The sequence below is a fragment of the Phoxinus phoxinus genome (genome assembly GCF_949152265.1).
Source record: "Phoxinus phoxinus genome assembly, chromosome: 10".
Classification (NCBI taxonomy): domain Eukaryota; kingdom Metazoa; phylum Chordata; class Actinopteri; order Cypriniformes; family Leuciscidae; genus Phoxinus; species Phoxinus phoxinus.
Genome location: NC_136885.1, coordinates 16,152,271 through 16,169,709, shown reverse-complemented (window position 1 = coordinate 16,169,709; position 17,439 = coordinate 16,152,271). Strand labels below are relative to the sequence as shown.

At 38.4% G+C, this 17,439-nt stretch overlaps 2 protein-coding genes across 4 annotated transcripts in view; one reads left to right on the top strand and one right to left on the bottom strand.

Moving 5' to 3' along the window:
* Nucleotides 1-15,058, top strand: part of mtbp (MDM2 binding protein) — a gene marked incomplete at its 3' end in the record, with an annotated part of 21,159 nt that extends 6,101 nt beyond the window's left edge. For 2 of the 3 annotated variants that reach the window (XM_079625848.1, XM_079625850.1), the window contains 13 exons: nt 1,710-1,804; nt 2,799-2,865; nt 3,046-3,163; nt 3,367-3,537; nt 5,526-5,639; nt 6,236-6,388; nt 7,705-7,792; nt 7,997-8,155; nt 9,107-9,202; nt 9,294-9,545; nt 11,595-11,790; nt 12,741-12,854; nt 13,806-13,970. In XM_079625848.1, coding sequence (XP_079481974.1) covers nt 1,710-1,804; nt 2,799-2,865; nt 3,046-3,163; nt 3,367-3,537; nt 5,526-5,639; nt 6,236-6,388; nt 7,705-7,792; nt 7,997-8,155; nt 9,107-9,202; nt 9,294-9,545; nt 11,595-11,790; nt 12,741-12,854; nt 13,806-13,970 — 1,788 coding nt within the window. Of the gene's footprint in view, nt 1-1,709; nt 1,805-2,798; nt 2,866-3,045; nt 3,164-3,366; nt 3,538-5,525; nt 5,640-6,235; nt 6,389-7,704; nt 7,793-7,996; nt 8,156-9,106; nt 9,203-9,293; nt 9,546-11,594; nt 11,791-12,740; nt 12,855-13,805; nt 13,971-14,031 lie in introns of those variants that run through there. The other variant, XM_079625849.1, reaches the window with a different exon arrangement.
* sntb1 (syntrophin, basic 1) overlaps nt 13,581-17,439 on the bottom strand; it is a 34,374-nt gene continuing 30,515 nt past the window's right edge. Inside the window, exon 7 of the mRNA XM_079625851.1 lies at nt 13,581-17,439. Within this exon, the coding sequence (XP_079481977.1) occupies nt 17,347-17,439 (93 nt within the window). The 3' untranslated portion in view covers nt 13,581-17,346.

The following is a 17,439-nucleotide window of genomic DNA, read 5'->3' as shown; positions in this document are numbered from 1 at the left end:
GCGCCCGCAGAACTTATGAGCTTTATTATTGTTATTGGCACCGCAATCAGTTTGAAAATGCTGCTCTCCCCGTATCAGAGTGAGTAAGACATTACCTCCCATCTGCCACCACAACCGTACGTCTGATGAGAGATGACAGCACTGGACATTTATTCAGAGCTTGTTCCAGTAACTACAAGCACTAATACTGTAATGTACATCGGAAGGGTGGAAAAAACACTTTCTAAACCTCTTCCTTTTTATAACAGAAACTGAAAAATAGATGATCCCTCTGAGGGGTGGGCGGTATGACCAAATTCTGTAATACAACACAACGTAACAGTATGGACATAAAAAGATCACAATTTACTTTTTATTTGTCCTTGCGATATATACAGAATATCAAAACAAATGCCATCTGCAATCAAAATAATTTTCTCATCAAAAGTGAAGACCTTACGTTTGACACCACTCGTCTTAATTTTGAACAATATATTTTTTATCATTTGATACAAACATCTTTTGTTAAATGCTTTGCTTGAAGTAGGTTTGCTTGAAAGTAAGTGACATTCACTTATTTTTATGTGTCCAAATACTTTTTATTATATTATAATAATATAGTTCAACATTTATATACAATCAACTTTTTAAATATATATTTTACATGTTATTGTAGTAATGACAAGTTTTTGGATAATATGGTGAATTAAATACTTGACAAATTATGTACTTTATCTCATTTCATTCTTTTCTCATTTTATTTGCTGACCAAAAACTCCTGCAGTATATAATATTATAAAATGGATTCTGTGCCAAATCCATCATAAAACAGCCAGTTGGATTCTCTATTAATACAGAGAGTTGTGATGCTGCTTGGATGTCATAAAAAAAAAAACATATTTTAATACACATAATGTTTCTTCCTCGCTCCTATATGTAAATGACGTAAAGCAGTCCTGGCCATGTCAAATATATCCACCATGGTAGACCTTTTTAACTTGCTCATAATTGTTAACATGATGTTATCATCACCTTCCTTTCAATCTCATAACTCTTAAGGGATTTGGAATAGTATTTTTAAGACTACTTAAAATGTAGCTTTGAACTAATTTCACCATGTTGCGTCGCGCTTGTCTTTTCTGTGGGCCCAGATCTACTGAATAATGGAGCAGATCTCGTCAGATTGACTTCCTCTTTCTTTGCTCGGCTTCTCTTCAATGGAAGCTGAAAGAGCTGATAAAGAGTTAGAAATGTTGCCAACTCCCTCTTAGCCTCTCATTTTCCAGCCCAAAAGCCCTGGTTTAGTCCTGCCTGAGCACAAAGCTGATCTTGTTTCAACACTCGGGGGCACAAGCACCCAGCGGCCCCAAAACAGTTTTAACTGTTACTCCCCTAATGGCAAATAAACCGTAAAGAGCCGGTTTTGTTTCTTCTCATTTGCCAGCTGCTGTCACAGCCAGTAACACTTTAATCTGTTGGTCACACAAACCCTTTGCTTGGTTGAAACTGCTTGGTCATCTAATATTTTTTCCTTTCTTTCTGCTTTTCCTTTGTTGAATAATGCATTATTGACCTGACAATCTACAATCCCTAGCACATGCCGGTGTATAATGTTTTTTTTTTTAAACTGTGACTTTGCTAAAGCTTCCAAAGACACAAAATGTTAATTTTTCTCTGAACATAAATATTGTACAACTCTAAGTTGCATTTCTTGTTTTTGTGTGTTTTAGGTATTTCAGTGTTACCAGCCTTTGTTGGAACTGATTCAGCTGGTCAGAGTCACAGATCTCCCAATTCTCCTCCATTCCAGCACAGAGTTTGAACTGTATCTTTCCCAAAAGACAAAAGGTTTCAAAAGTGTCAATTTTAGTGCATTTTATCCATAAGCCTTGCAGTCAGTTGGAGGATACAAAAGTGGCTGACACAATCCTTAAAAGTATCTTTTACCAATACACATAACTCTAACTGCACAAAAGGCTATATATATATATGATTTGAATATATTTCTTTCTTTCAGATGTGTAATGATTTGCCTCTGGTATCCGTACAGTAATTTGAATTAACCTTTGCAGAGAAGACCTAGTCTTCTCATATGCGTAAACAAACTAATCAGAATGAATATAATTTCTCTCAAAAATGCATCTGAAAAATAGGTAATTCATAATGCCTCTCTTTTTAAATAACCAATGATATTTATTTATTAGAGGTGGTGCCTGTATATGGTACTGCATGATTTATTCCAATGCATGCTATATTTATAAGAATTTGGTTGATGTTCGGAAAGCCTTAAAAATGAATGATGCGCAATAATCTATTTCACATTATGCATTTGATCCTAAGTGACTTCAAAAGTATAAAAACTTTCTTTCAAATTTAAGGGGTTAGTATACTTACAGTATATATAATTTATTCAGAAAGATTGCAATTGATCAAAACGGACAGTAAAGACATTTATAATGTTACAAAAGATTTCTATTTCTTAGATAATTGCTGTTCTTTTCAACTTTCAATGAAAGAACCCTAAAATAAAATGCACCATGGTTTCCACAAAATTATTACGCAGCACAGCCGTTTTCAACATTAATAATAATACATTTTATCCAAAGCGACTTAAATTGCATTTCAAGGTTCATACATTTACATTCTTATCAATTCTTGCTTTCCCTGGGAATTGAACCCATGACCTTGACGTTGCAAGCGCCAATGCTCTACTGTTTGAGCTACAGGAAAGGTTGGAATGGCATGGCATGTTCCTCATTACTGTAAACTGCGCTGTCATTTTCCTCTGTATTGTTTCACACCTTGACGTGCTTCCACAGTGGATTGGCTTCCAATTCTGTCAAAGCTAAGCTACTCTTGGACCAGCTGTGCACACTGCGAGGAGAGGTAGGCCGTCTCCAACACGATTATCACCAATTATTGTCTTTAGGCTAGATATATACTCTCCCCGACTGAGATGTAGCCAAAGCTGTCAAAGTCCTTTGAGACTGATGGTCGGATATTGATAACTATTTCCCATAGCTGGAACACTGGGGTGACAATGATAACAAGTGTCTCCTGTTGCAGGTGGGAGCTTTGTTTTCTCTGTCCTGCGTGATAAGCACTGAGACTTTCCCAGCAGCCTCCCAGCTCAGCTCCTGTAAATGGAGAGACTTCATGTCCAAACGTCCCAAGGACTTACCTGGTATGAGCAGTGTTTTATAAAAACAGCCTTATACTTTGTTCTGAAGGCTCTTAATATGTATAATTGTACCATGCACATGTGAATGTGCCGCCCAGTGCTCACATCACACGTTGTTAAATTATATGCTGACATTTATATGCTGCAGTTGCCTACTTTTATTCCTGTGTATTTGCTAGTGTGCTATTAACTCTTCATCCTTCCAGTGCCTAATGTGGAGGTAAAAGGTGAGAGAGGCCACTACCTCTTCTTGGTGCAGGGGGCGGAGTCAGGAGGCTGCACCGCTCGAATGATACACACGGCCAATCAGATCAATGGAGCCGCTGCCTTGGCAACACTCAATGCCCTCATCAGGGAAAAAGTTCCGCCTTCCTCAGGTATGATCACCAATCTTTTAAATGCACAGCCGATGTCAGCATGAATATGCAGACATGCAATAGTACGCCTTTGAGCATAGTTATAAATCAATGTGTGCTCTTGATTGAGAAAACTAATACGGTTCTTCTAAAGTAAGTTGGGCCCCTTGGCATTCAAGAACCGCATTTATTAGAGTCAAATTAAGCCCCATACAACAGTCTCATCTATCACAGCAACAGCTGAGGCCACCTGGACGACACTAAGAAAGATGGCACAGAGGAGACATTATACTCCACTAAGACCAGAACTGCAGTGTTCATAAATGTAGAACACATTACTTTTTCTCAATAATATGATTTTTGAAAAGAACACCGCCTCAGACTTATAGTCTTGTTTTCCATATAAACACAAATAAACCACCATGTTTCTGTCAAAAACAGCAGTTTGGTATACAAGCCTTCAGACCTTTATCAAGTCCATATTTTATTCGATAGAGAAAACGAGGACATTTAGTCTTGGACAAATTTCCAAGTAAACAAAATCTGGAATATGATAAGGATGTAGGACATTTTTGGTATGCCTGTCTCCTCCTAAAATATATACTTTTTCCCACTTTCCCTTATTGCAGTATAATGAAATTTGAACACTCAAACACTTGGTTATTTCATGTAAAGTATCGTTCTTGCGCTGTCCGTGTCTTCTCATTGATTAACATCTATTTGTAACTCATGTAATCAGGTGGTTTGTGGTTCACTACTACTCTTATTAACTCTTTGTACAGCGAGAATGGCTGTATTTAAGCCCACCGCTGGTGACCTTTGTTGGGGTAAATTACTGCTCTTGAGATCAGAGAATGCGTGGGTTTGCTCAGGACCTCCCTTGGAGCTCAGAACATTGTGCCAGATCCATAATTCAACCTGGCTTGATAACTAAAGACCACAGACTTTGGGCAAGAGGTTGTTTTGAAGAAAAGAATTAGAAAAAAAGGGATGTTCAGCTCATACAGGAGCTTTTCTGAGAAAGTGCATTGTGATGAGCACTCCAGGAAACCCCTTAGGTGTGTGTGCTCTTTTGAATAGATAAAGAGGTGCTTGCTTTCTGGGTGTTTTCTATAAGCAGCTTGCCACAAGCCAGTCAGATTAAAATATCATCAGTGCTTTTTTGGGGGTAATTTTTAGGTCTTGGTTCTATAAATGTAACAAGGTATTAAGCATCTAAATTTAACAAAGTATTAAGCATCTTAGAGTGCCAATAAAAGTGTTATAATTTAACCATCAATTTACCACTTTACAAATTGGATGTTTAAAAAATGAGCTAATACATGATAATTTGCATGCTTTTAAGTCGGAAATGTTATTTTCAGGTATACACTTGAAAAGTGGGACTATCAGCTTACAGTTTAAGAAAAACAGAATGCAGAAAAAAATGTGTATAAAATCTAGTTTGAGCCATTTTTTACACTTCTGTTTAAACTATGCTTTTAATTCTGGGGAAAAAAGTGATAAATCCACTAATTCAGAACTATATGTGTAATCCACTAATGCATAGCCATTATAAAAAGTCAAAGCCATTAAATCAATTGAAGAGTTTATGCTGGTAATTCTTATTTTATATTTCATAAAAGTTTATTCAAATATGCTTCTGAATTTTTGGTTGAGCAGTTAGTATCCAGTATGGACATGCAAATGCTTGTTATTGGGAACTTGTATGGTTATGAAACTGTTTGTGGTTTTTAAAAGATTAGCATGGCTTACTTCAAATTTAGCTCATACTGAAGTGTCAATAGTGAAAGTACAGTGAAAATAGATAATGGTTCTTTTTAAATAGTACACATGTAAGAGTATTAACATAACCAAAACAAATCCTCTAAGAAAGAATGGCAACATTTCAGTAATTGGACATTTTGGGCAAGCTTCTCTCCTGGTTCTTTGCTGTAGACATGATTAACACCTCTCTCGACCCAATCTTCTGCATTGTCAGACTCGTATTCCCTCTTCTTTCTCCACAGGGAGCAGCACTGCTGACTGGCTGCGGTCCCTGCCGTATCTCCGTGGAGAGCAGCTCTTGCAGAGGGAGAGAAAGCTGGCCAAGGTGCAGACCCTGGTCCTCAAGGAATGCTGCCGTAAGTGTTTCCCAGGCAACGGGAACCTTTCACCAGGGCCTCCAAGTATTCACACGCTGTTCTTCAGTCACCCCAGAGCAGCACATAGCTAATCATCATATACCTCTGGTCACACATTCTCAGTCTCACCTGTGCGCTTTCTGAAAATTAGGAACTCTTTTGAGGGATAAACAATAGAGCCTTTGTCAGAATCTCGACACATGCTGTGTTAACAGAGGTTTATGATGCATGATAGGCTGTGTGATTGATAGAATAATTTTGGTATGTCAGAGCACTGTTATTAGGCTTGTAGCCAATACATTGAAGCCAGTTTCAAATGCTGTATTAAATATCTAACTCCTTTTCTATGTAGAGCCTTCATACAGAATAAATATGGGACAATTTGTTAGTGAATTTATGTTAAAACTACCCTTGAGATTTCACAATGTGTGATCATAAACAATTGTACTCTTTAATAAGGCACTTCAATTGCTCCAGTGGGACTGTTATTGTAGTAATTGATTTGTAAGTTATTACTACAAAATGAAAGACTGAATGGACAGAATGTTAGTATGATTACTGAGAGACATTTAATGATGGATCTTATCTGTGGCTAGGGCGACGAGAGGAGGTCCAAAAGCCTGCCACCATTCCTGTAAATGAATTGAAGGCTTTGCTAAGTCTGGCCAGAGAGCAGTACCTTCAGATGCACGACGCCACACTGCCCAGAGCCTCTAAACACAATCAAACTTCATCTTCTAAAAAAAGTGGTGAGGGGTGCTTTCATACACAGCAGTTTACTTTAGGGATGCATCATTTATAATCCTCTTTATGAACCATGGTGGAAAATATTTGTTATATTGTGATCAGTGATTGATATGATGTATAATATTATAAATTAATCGGTAACACTTTAACTAATGTTAAATAATGAACCTAATTGTAACATGTATTAACTAACATGAACTAACAATGAGCAATACATTTGTTCCAGTATTGATTAATCTTTGTCAATGTTAGTTAATAAAAATACAGCTGTTCATTGTTTGTTCATGTTAGTTCACAGTGCATTAATTAATGTTAACAAATACATCCTTTGATTTTAATAATGTATTAGGAAATGTTGAAATATATTACTTAATGCTGAAGAAAGTTTTGTTCATTCTTAGTACATGTAAACTAAGGTAGTTAACTAATGAACCTTATTGTAAAGTGTTACCAATTAATCATATTTAATATAAATAACTCCAATATAGACCAGTGCTTGTTGACAGATTTTAGTTCATTACCCAGATTTTATATTACATCAAACCTTTGTTCATTGTTCAACAAAATGTGCAAAAGTTACACATCATAAAATTATCCTTGACTGCATTTTTTATTTGTTATTTTTTTATGATTAACATGCCACTGGCTGAACTGGAAAAATAGCTTTTTTTTAATTGGGTAAACGAAAGAAGTGTGACTGACTAAAGGTGTGTCACCTCACATTTGTTCAGCGAAATTGTCGCAAATGAAATCCAGTAATCGAACCAGCTTGGTTTGAGAATTCTGTGTGAGGTGTGCTTCATATACCTCTTTACATCAGGATTCCTCAACTCTGGCCCTTGAAGGCCACTGCCCTACAGAGTTTAGCTGCAACCCTGATTAAAGGCACCTGAACAAGCTAGTCAAGGTCTACCGAGTTACAGGTAGCGGTAGTTGAGTTTGAGCTAAACTCTGCAGGGCAGTGGCCCTCCATGGCCAGATTTGAGGAACCCTGCTCTACACTAGTGACAATAGACAATGAACATTTTTTTTGCATGTGATTTTTGTTAATGTGACTACACAGTGCACATATAAACCAAATATCAAAGACACGTAAACATGCAGCAAAATATCGGAGAGTTTAATTCGAGACACTTTTGTGCCTTTTAATGTCAAAAGATATAGATAAGATATATAAAGCCCTTGCACACTTGGTTTAACATCGTGTTCTTATTAAGATTGTTATTATTTACTTTATAAAATAATAAAAGTTAATGATATATTAACTTTTATTTACTCCACCTGTCACTCTTTCTATCCATTATATGTTCTTCCAAAGATGTGAAACAATCTTCTCACACAGAATGGCCTGAGAGGAGCGTCCTACAAAACTACGAGAACATACAGAGAGTCCGACAAAGGTCCAGGTAAGCAGTCTTGTAGCATATAACATTAAATGAAATCTCAAAATAATGTTTGTTCACCACATTAACATTTCTGGAGCCCTGGCTTATTGTCTCTGTTGAGGGCTTATTGAATCTCAAAACAATGAATCAGATGAGGAAATAGCTTGTGCATTTGTTCAGTGGTTGGAAAAGTACATTTGTGTTTCAGTTCAGTGTCGTCCACAGGTGCAGACTGTTAAGTAGTGGTTCCTCTGAGAGTCTGATGGGGCCTAAAGATAGCCAGAGGGGAAGTTCTACACTGCTGGATGCCAGAGAATTGCTCAAACACTTCACCCCTGATGGACTGCCGAGCGGAGAGCTACAGCCGCTGCCAGTGCTTAGAGGGTTGGTCATACACACAGTTTCTGACATGATATCATTTAATGACTTTCCCCCCCTAGCTTATTAAAACTGCAATTCAAGTCCCACCAAACAAGCAGGGAGGATTTGTGCACATGGTAGAAAGTTTTAAAACATCATTCGAGTTTTAAAACTTTGCATCTTTATTTTCAACTTGCACTGGTCTTGAAGGGATAGCATTTTATTTACTCACTCTCACACTGTTTCAAACCCATGACTTCCTTCTATGGAACACAGTACGTGAATTTTTTAAAGAATATTCTGTCCACCCCTTTCTATATATTAAAAATGAATGTGGAGGGGAAAAAAAAGTGTAAAAGTATTGAAAAATTGTTCAATTGGACTTGTGCCCTATACAGTATTACATACAGTATTGCATTGTGTGAGGTACAGACCCAAAATGGCACATTGGTGCCAATTTTATTTGTTCTAACCTGTCAAATGTTGACAGTAAATCCAGCCCACAAATGGCTCTATATTAAAGATCCACAGAAGGAAAGATTTTCAGTATATATCATTATTTATTTATTTTTCTGTTAAACAAATCTATCATGATTTTAGAAGACTTATGGTCATATGGACCACTTTTATGCGTGTTTTTTAATTTCTGATTTGAGATCTTGACAGACCTACCTGTATGGGAAACAAGCAGTGATAATTGTTTTGTAATAAGTTATGAAAAACATAAAAATTTAAAATACATAAATAATTTGATTAAATTGCTTTTTTTATTTTTTAAATGGAACGGGAGTACTAGAGCATAATACCACAGATGAAGATGTCTTATTGTTTCTTTGTTTGTTTTTTAAAAATCGATTGTGAAGGTTTTCCACATAACTTGCCCTCTACCGCACAATCTCTAGAAATGTTCCTATGTATTTAAATTCTTGAACTGAATGTCTCCGAATGTGGTTTGTGTTTTTGTTGTTTGTGCAGTGAACATGCATTTCAGTTGTCTCCTGACCTCACACCTAGGAAGGTTACCAAGCTCCCGTTCTCAAAGGCCGCCAGATCCCACTACCACGGAATAGAGTAAGCGTGCATGTGTGTTTGCGTCTACATAAAAATCTATCCTCCTTATTTCCTCCTCCGTCTTCTCAAGTATTCTCTGGGTGTGTTTCAGGTTCTGTCTGGATGAGTGTAAGGGTCTTGAGCGAGACCGTGGCTTTGTGAAGCTGCAGTCTCGTCTAATAAGATACGAGACCCAGAGTACATGCTGTAAGGAGCCCTGCCCTGTGCCGTTCACCCTCAGCCCTGCACCCTCCCCAGCTGTGCTGTCTGAACCGGGCAGTGTACCTGACGGTGAAACTCTGCACAGCGAGCTGCCCCGCCTCAAACGCCGCTCCCGTGAATCAGACCTCCAGCAACACAAGAGGTTAGAACACTCTATGCATAATAATGATGAAGGGTCATCTCGTGTCTTTTTGTTATGTATGAGTGGTCTTCCTTTTATATATATATCAGCATCAGTTAACATTTCCTTTTTAAAATTGGATGCATTAAAGGGTTAGTTCACCCAAAAATGAAAATTCTGTCATAATTTTCTCGCCCTCATGTCGTTCCAAACCTGTAAGACTTTCGTTCATCTTTGAAGTACAAATTACAATATTTTAATGAAATCTGAGCGATTTCTGTCCCTCCATTGACAGTCTACGCGTCTGGAGGTCCTGCGGCGAGAATGAGGCGCTTAGCGGGGCGCGGTGGATGCGAATTGAGCGTCTGGCGCGATACGCGCAAGTGACTTTATTTGGTGCTTTTTGTGCATTCACGCGTCTGACGCCCGAGTTGAAAAATCAAAAAATTGAAAATTGATTTCAATATATGAGACATATTCATTTTGTATTGTATCCAAACAAAAATAAATGATAGATTAGGTGGGTGAGGGTGATCCTCGCTCCGATGAGGGACAACAGGTCATCAAACTGGGTGCAGGACAGGCGGAAGTACCGCTGAAAGCAGCCGTCATCCAGACGCAGCTCCTGGAGCAAATGGTGAAACTCCCCAAACTGGGTAGCTACGCCTCCGGAGGGTCTGGTGGACCCAAGTACGGCGACGATGACCGCTACGCTGCTGTTCTGCTCTCCAGAGCAAATACAGAGCGGTGACTCTCTCGATGAATGCTCGTCAACATCAGCCATCTTGCAAACAGACAACCGCCTAGCACTTGCCCCTCCCACAAGAAGCGGATTTCGCCTCGGACGCGCGTCAATTTCGCTTCAACCTCTTGCTTTTTATGCGTGGCTTTTTCGCTTTGGACGCGTGAATGGATTAAAAATGTTTAAAATAAAGCGTCCTACTAGACACGATAGATGCGAATTTGACGCTCTATTCGTGTTTGGTGTGAACTCAGCATTAGACTCCTGTACGAGCTCATTCTGTGGTCACTGGTCACACAAAAAATATGTTGCAATTCACCACTTGGTGGCGCTATAATATGAAAAAACATAAACACAGCTATAACTACGCAACTTTTTGTGCGATTGGCTTGAAAATGTGCATGCAGTGTCAGGCTGTTTTAATGATATTCTGTTTGTCGATCTTTACATAAGTCAAGCCATCGTTACACACCACTTCACACCAGTGTGCCATTCATTTAGACAGTCAAAATAATGTTTCTCTAGTTACTCTAATTTTCTGAAGCCGTCAGAGCATTGATTCTCCTGTGTGGCTCATTCTAGTTCTCCATGCTCTCATCATTGCCTTCCTCTGCCCATCCGTCCCACCACTTTACATGCATTTGACTGCACCATACGTCACTCACAACGAAATTGAAAATAGATCGGCGCTTAATGGCTTTGTCAAAGTGTGAAATGAGCAATGAATGAAAATTACTGAGCAGCGCTGCAATGAATGTCAACGTCTCATCCTTAACTGCATTTTTAGTTTAAATCACAAAGGACCTCTCTAAATGTGCTCTGAATATGGCAGTGATCGAACGTCAAATGTTTGGCCTTCTTTGTTGCCACAGAAGCCCAGCGTGCATTAGATGATGTGTTGTCAGGACATGAGGTTATTGACTTTTTTTTTAAAGTGCTGACCCACTGCAGAACTCCAGGGACCACATTAATTTTAAGGCCTATCATCATCTCAGACTTTGCTCCACTCTGAAATTACCACAGTGGTGTCGCATCATAGGGAGCTAAACGCAGGAGCCTGGAAATTTATGTTGAAGGCTGATGCTCCTGGAACGGAGGAGTTTTTTATTAAATGGGCTTAGAATGAGAGTGATAGAGCGGAGATCTCCAGAAGAAAAAGAGGTAGAAGTGTGTGCTCCAGTGCTTAAGTAGACCCTCACATCAAGTCATTTTGATTCGAGGTTTGATGTGAACAACAAAGTGAGATTGAGGGATTGATGATCTCAGAGAAGCAATATCTTACACAATCCACCTCATCCCCATTAAAAATCCCTTTCTGCCACTCGTAGGTTCTGTAAATCAGAGAGCTCTGAATCTCTGGGCACAGGTGGCACTCACCCTGCAGTGGGGGCTCTACGGCAGCAGGCGGCCCACTCGCGCTCCAGCTCGGGTCTGGCCAGACGTTCTGTTTCTGTTGCCGACCCCTCACCCAGTCAAAAACCCAGCCAGACCCAGACCGAGTCCCGCTCCCAGAAACACAACAGGGTAAGTGCTAATTACCAGATCAGAGAGAATTTTCATACCTTCACATTTTCTGCTGAAACTTGGGGTAAAATCTACACTAGCAATTCATTAGAATGCACTATATTGGTACCAATTTGTTTATCATGTGAGATTAGGTCATTAGAGATGGGTTAGAGTTTTAGATTAGATATTGGTTATAAATAGGTCAATATTGGGTATTTAATTGTTCATGCTTATTTTTTCTATTTTTATATTTGAGTGACCTTTTGCCGTCATATATTGCTCACTTGAAAGATGATTGAATAACACTATTTGATGTCATTTTTTCTTAAATCTTCACTTGAATATCTATTTTTTTTCATACTGTTAATAAAGTTGTGATGCCTAAATTAAGTTGTAACATTTTAAAACAATTGATTTTAGTTTTTAGTGTTTTAGCTTTAGACAATAATAGAATGGGAAAATAGTACTAAGTAAATAATTAATTAAATATTTTTAAAACATCAATATAATATCCGCTAGCATCCCTTGAAGATATTTAAACATGGCAAAATGTGTTGAATGGAACTGAGAATACTTCCTAAATAAGCTTGTTTTCCAATAATGACTGACTGACTGCATTATCTTGCTTATAATATTACAACTTGACAAATATATATATGGGCATGAAATATTGATTCAAGTGCTAAGAGAGAAGAGCTATGTAGGAAATTGGTCAAAAATGCAGTTTAAGGGTCATTATACCAAAATATCTGCCCACTAAATCCTGCAGTTTGACCAGTTTAGAATCAAGTATTCCAGAGAGCCGTGTGATAAACCAAAATAGCTCTCAACCCATTTAAAACCTCAAACCTTCTTATTCAGTGAATTCACTACAACAGTCATCAGCAAATGTCAGGGCTTTATGTGAGGTCTGTGAGTGCTATAGATACGTGAGTGTGCATCGTTCTCATCCGGTGTTTCTGCTTCAGATGCTGAGGGAGGTGGTTGCTAAGACGCTCGATAAACACGGGATCAGCAGCGAGCACAAGTGCTTTGAAGCCTGCAGTCAAAGACTGTTTGACATATCAAAGTTTTATCTGAAGGTGGGTACGAATCGTTCTGCCTCTTCCCCTCGCACCCTGCTGTCCTGCCTTTAGGACATCTTTGAAGCTCTCAAAATATGCTGTGTAAACGCTGCCGATTGATGTTATCTACATCATTTATCCATGACAGGGGAGCAAAAACTTTGTTCAAGAAACTTGCTTCAATTCGCTTTGTTCCTAATGCGTTTGGTGTGGAGAAAACGAAATCAGTTTTATTGCACTTGACTATTATTCCCTGAAGTTATTCAAGGTTTTTTCGTGCACCAAAATCATACAGGCTGGCTTTGCTACTGTACCTTTAAGACCTCATTATAAAAATGGCCTTTGTTATGATAGGCTAACCTGCACTTACCAGCATCTTAGTGTTGTTCGTCAGGACAGGTCAAATCACTGAATACTGAATAGACATTGATATACTATACTGTATAAACATCAGTGGCTATAAGTGCTCATGGTTGTGACTGTTATAATCAGAACATTTACTGAAACAAAACGTCAAAAATGGATTGTTTAAAAACTTCTCAGTCGAATGAGGGAGCTTTATGTGAATGTGTATTTAAATATATTTTAGAATGCAATTTATTCCATGTCTTCAGTGTTACAGTACATAATCCTTCAGAAATAATTATAATATACCGATTTGGTGAGACATCAAAAACACTTATTATCATCAATGTTGAAAAAGGTTCTTAATATTTTTGTGGAAACTACAACAGGATTCTACAATGAATGGACATAACATAATTTATTAGAAATAGGTCATTTTTGTAACCATGTAAATGTCTTTTGATCAATTTAATGCATACTTGAATGAAAGTATTCTCTTTCAAAAAAAAATCGTACTGACTGGTGTATGCATGCATTAATGTAATAAATCATTAGCAAAGCTTAGCCTCCACAATGTTCTTCATTAAGCCGTTATGCCTCAGCCGCCTGTTTGTTTTGCAACAGGATCTGAAAACCTCACGTGGCCTTCACGAGGAAATGAAGAAAGCCGCCAGTAACAATGTCAAACAGGTAATGCACACACTTCAGTTTGAGAGGCCTGGTACACCCGAGTTTTTGACCATGACAATTTACAACTGTTATTTGATTTTGAGTGATTTAATTTTGTAAGATGCCTTCAAAATTGATACAATGTAATTGATTTCCACGCACACACTTTTCTCATCCACAGGTGATTGATTGGGTTGTGGAGAAATCTTCTAAAAGATGAACAGAATCATTTTCATTCAGAAACGTTGAAGGTAATCCTGCAGCAGGATGTCATGATAAGAACAACATGATGCTATAAAATAAATAGTATAAGCTTGTAGAAAAGTGCTTCTAATGCTATAGAACTTCTCACAGCATTAATCATGGAAATGTTTCTGACAGGCATGTACATAATTATGTATCTGTTATTTTTTTTACGTATTTGTGATAATCATAGATTTTAATGTATTAAAAAGTTATTTTATGTTTTTACATGGTTTTCACTAGAGAAGAAATGTCATGAACTCTCTAACATTCTGACAAACAACAGCCAAATATGGCTGCACGTGTTCTGAGAAACACTGTTTTGCATCATGAAAATCAGTCAGAGGGCGTTTCTGACCAGATCACATTTCACCAACCGAGAGCATGAAACAAGGAACACATGAAACCTCATCATGCCCTCTGATTACCGCGTCTTTTTGTTTATCACACACAAGCTATCGGCGCTAAACCTCCACTGCGCAGATCTCCAAGTAGTTTGCCCCAAAATGACTGCTGTGTTGGGATCAAAAGGTCACACTGGGCTGAGGTCATAAAGAGTATTTGCTCCCTGGTACTCCTTGCCCAGAGAAGGTTGATGGTGTCTCGTTTGGCAAAGTTGCCGGACACATTCCAGTCCCACACAGGGCCATTGTTCTCACTTCTGGGTGCCCAGAGGGGTGATGGGAAAGGAGGGAGGGAGGGGGTTGCACGTTACATTGGCAGCCCTGAGAGCCCTCGAAGGCAACATGCAATCTGAACTCACTCGCTACTTATCAGCAGAGCTGCTCTAGTTAATAGGGTGGAACTCAATGTTATGATAGTGAATAATAAAACACATTCTTTTAATAGGGATTATGATTATTTTAGATACATTGTGATACTCTGTTTCCTCCAGCTTTGAATCAGTATTTTGACCTGTGTGGGTGAACTCTATTAAACTGCAGACTGACAAGAAGCCCTTTTCTACAGAGTTTAAGCGTCTCACTTTGTTCTCCATGCTGACGTCTTGATATAAAAAGGGTTCCTATCATGAGGAATCAAATTTGCCTTGATCCTTTCATAAGAGTTCATTGTACTATGGAAACATGCTGTAATTTTCAGAACTTCAAACTTCCTCCAAGTGACCATTTATTGAAACTCAAGCTGAAAATGAGGAAGTATAAATAATGTTATTGTTCCGAAAACAGTAGCAGTAATGAGTAAAACACGGAAGAGTCGGTCAAAGCTTGTGCCGCTCCTGGACGCGTGTAGAACCTGCTGATGGAGAATCTGACAATTTAATTCACACCATCATTTACTCATCCTCTTATCATTCCATACCTGTATGACTTTATTCTGCTCAATAAAAAAAAATTTTGAAGAATATTTTTGTCCACATTATTGAAGTCAATGGAGTCCAAATATATCACAATATTTGGATTTGCATTGACCAGTGTTTTAATTAGTTTGAGAATGAACCATGCAGAGAAATTAAGTCGCTTCAGTAGACCTAAATATACCAGTCAAGTCGTATGTATTAAAGGTGCGTTCACACGTGTCAAAATTACAGTAATTACGAGATTCCCGACTTGTAAAAAGCATTTACATCCCAGAACTTGTAATTACAGCTTGAAAGCTCTGACTTGTACCACCTGACCACTATCACGTCATGTGGAAACTCAAAATGCCAGCTGCCTCAGCAATAAAATGTAGTTATATTTATTATTAATAATAACTGTTCATGTTATTAACGGAATAATAATATGAAACTTGACATGAAATAGTTTAGTCAAGCAAGCATAGTTTATTACTCTGTTACACTACATCAATTGTTTAAAAAGGCATTTGCAAAATAATTTATTTGTATTGTGGTTTTGTCTTGTGAGTACTCAAACTACTCAGATTCACTTTGCCGTTAACACAACAGTGTTGCCATACAGAAGCATAATTCTGAGTCTGAGGATGTTCCAGCTTGCCATCTAGTAATTATGGCACACACTATGTTCTTTTGGAGCTTGAAAGTCTTCAAATTCATTATCTTTTGTGCTCCAATCGAGTTTGAAATGACATGAGGGTGAGAAAATGACAGAAATTTAATTGTAGAATGAAATATCCCTTTACTGTCGAAAGCAGGTTCCCAGGCCTGTGACTCCTGGATCGGTCATGTGCGCTGGAATGTGGCAGGGACGGTTTCACAGATGAGACAAAGGCTGTGCCACAGGGGCCCTACTGTCCCCAAATACATAACCCCTTCAATGGAGCAGTGCTCTGGGAACGCTCAGTGCCTGACAATGGACACTAATTGCTGGTTAACGTGGAAATTCTCGAGTACTCTAATTTATAATCTGACATCTGAAGCACTTGAAAGGCCTTTGTGTTTGCATATGACCACAGGCCAACGAGAGCGAATCTGAGCCTCCGCAATAGTTGTGCTAACGTACATGCATGCACATCACGCAATAATTGAGAACATTCTTCTGATGAATATTAAGAAACAACTACACAAATGTGGCAGCGATTCTTACGTTTTCTTTAGCATGTCACAGGTTTTCGTACAGCAGTACTCCAGATTTTGGAAGCGAAACGTTTGTTAAAGTCACCGAAACTCCATTTGTCTGTGGAAACAGATACACTGCTCTGAAGGGGAGGGCTGACCCTGTCTCGATTTTCCCCTTTTGTCACAAAGGCCTTGTGAAAGCAGACAGTTTGTTGACATGCCTCTTTGATGACCGGCACTCTAGAATGTCCTTGTTGATTCTGCTCAACCACCGGTGTAGTGCATTTCCCCGAGTCAAAGCACCAGAAACTAAACGAGATGTTTTAACTTTTATGTGCATTAACAGGGTTTAAACTAGCCTTTCTTTAATCCACATTAGCTGCCAGACAGATGCGATAACTCAGACAGCTGTCATACAGATGGCCGCCTTCCCTACCGTTATATAGAAGTTAATGGTACTGTAAGTGCTGAATACTCTGCTGTATTGGTTCTAAAATAATACTTCCAGTACTATTTTTAGTTCCAATCACAAGCTAGTGTTCATTATATAGTTTGATTTTTTTTTTTTCTCTTAGAAAATCAATGTGAAATTGTTTCACTATAATTAATATTTCTCTGAAAAATACATAGTTTATCATTACTGAAATGTAATTCAAATCATTCAGAGGTCTGCTACAGCGTCAGTTCCGCATCATCAGTCTTGCGAGTTGCATCTCGTTCTTGATTTCCCTTCTCAGAGTTGAAATAATCACGTCACTGTTTCAGTCTATGACAGTCTCAGGCTACCAATCCCAATCTTGCGATCTTGGCTGATAGGAAGGAGTGGAGGATAAAAACAATAGGCTTGGGACAGGAGTGCAAGTCCAGTTG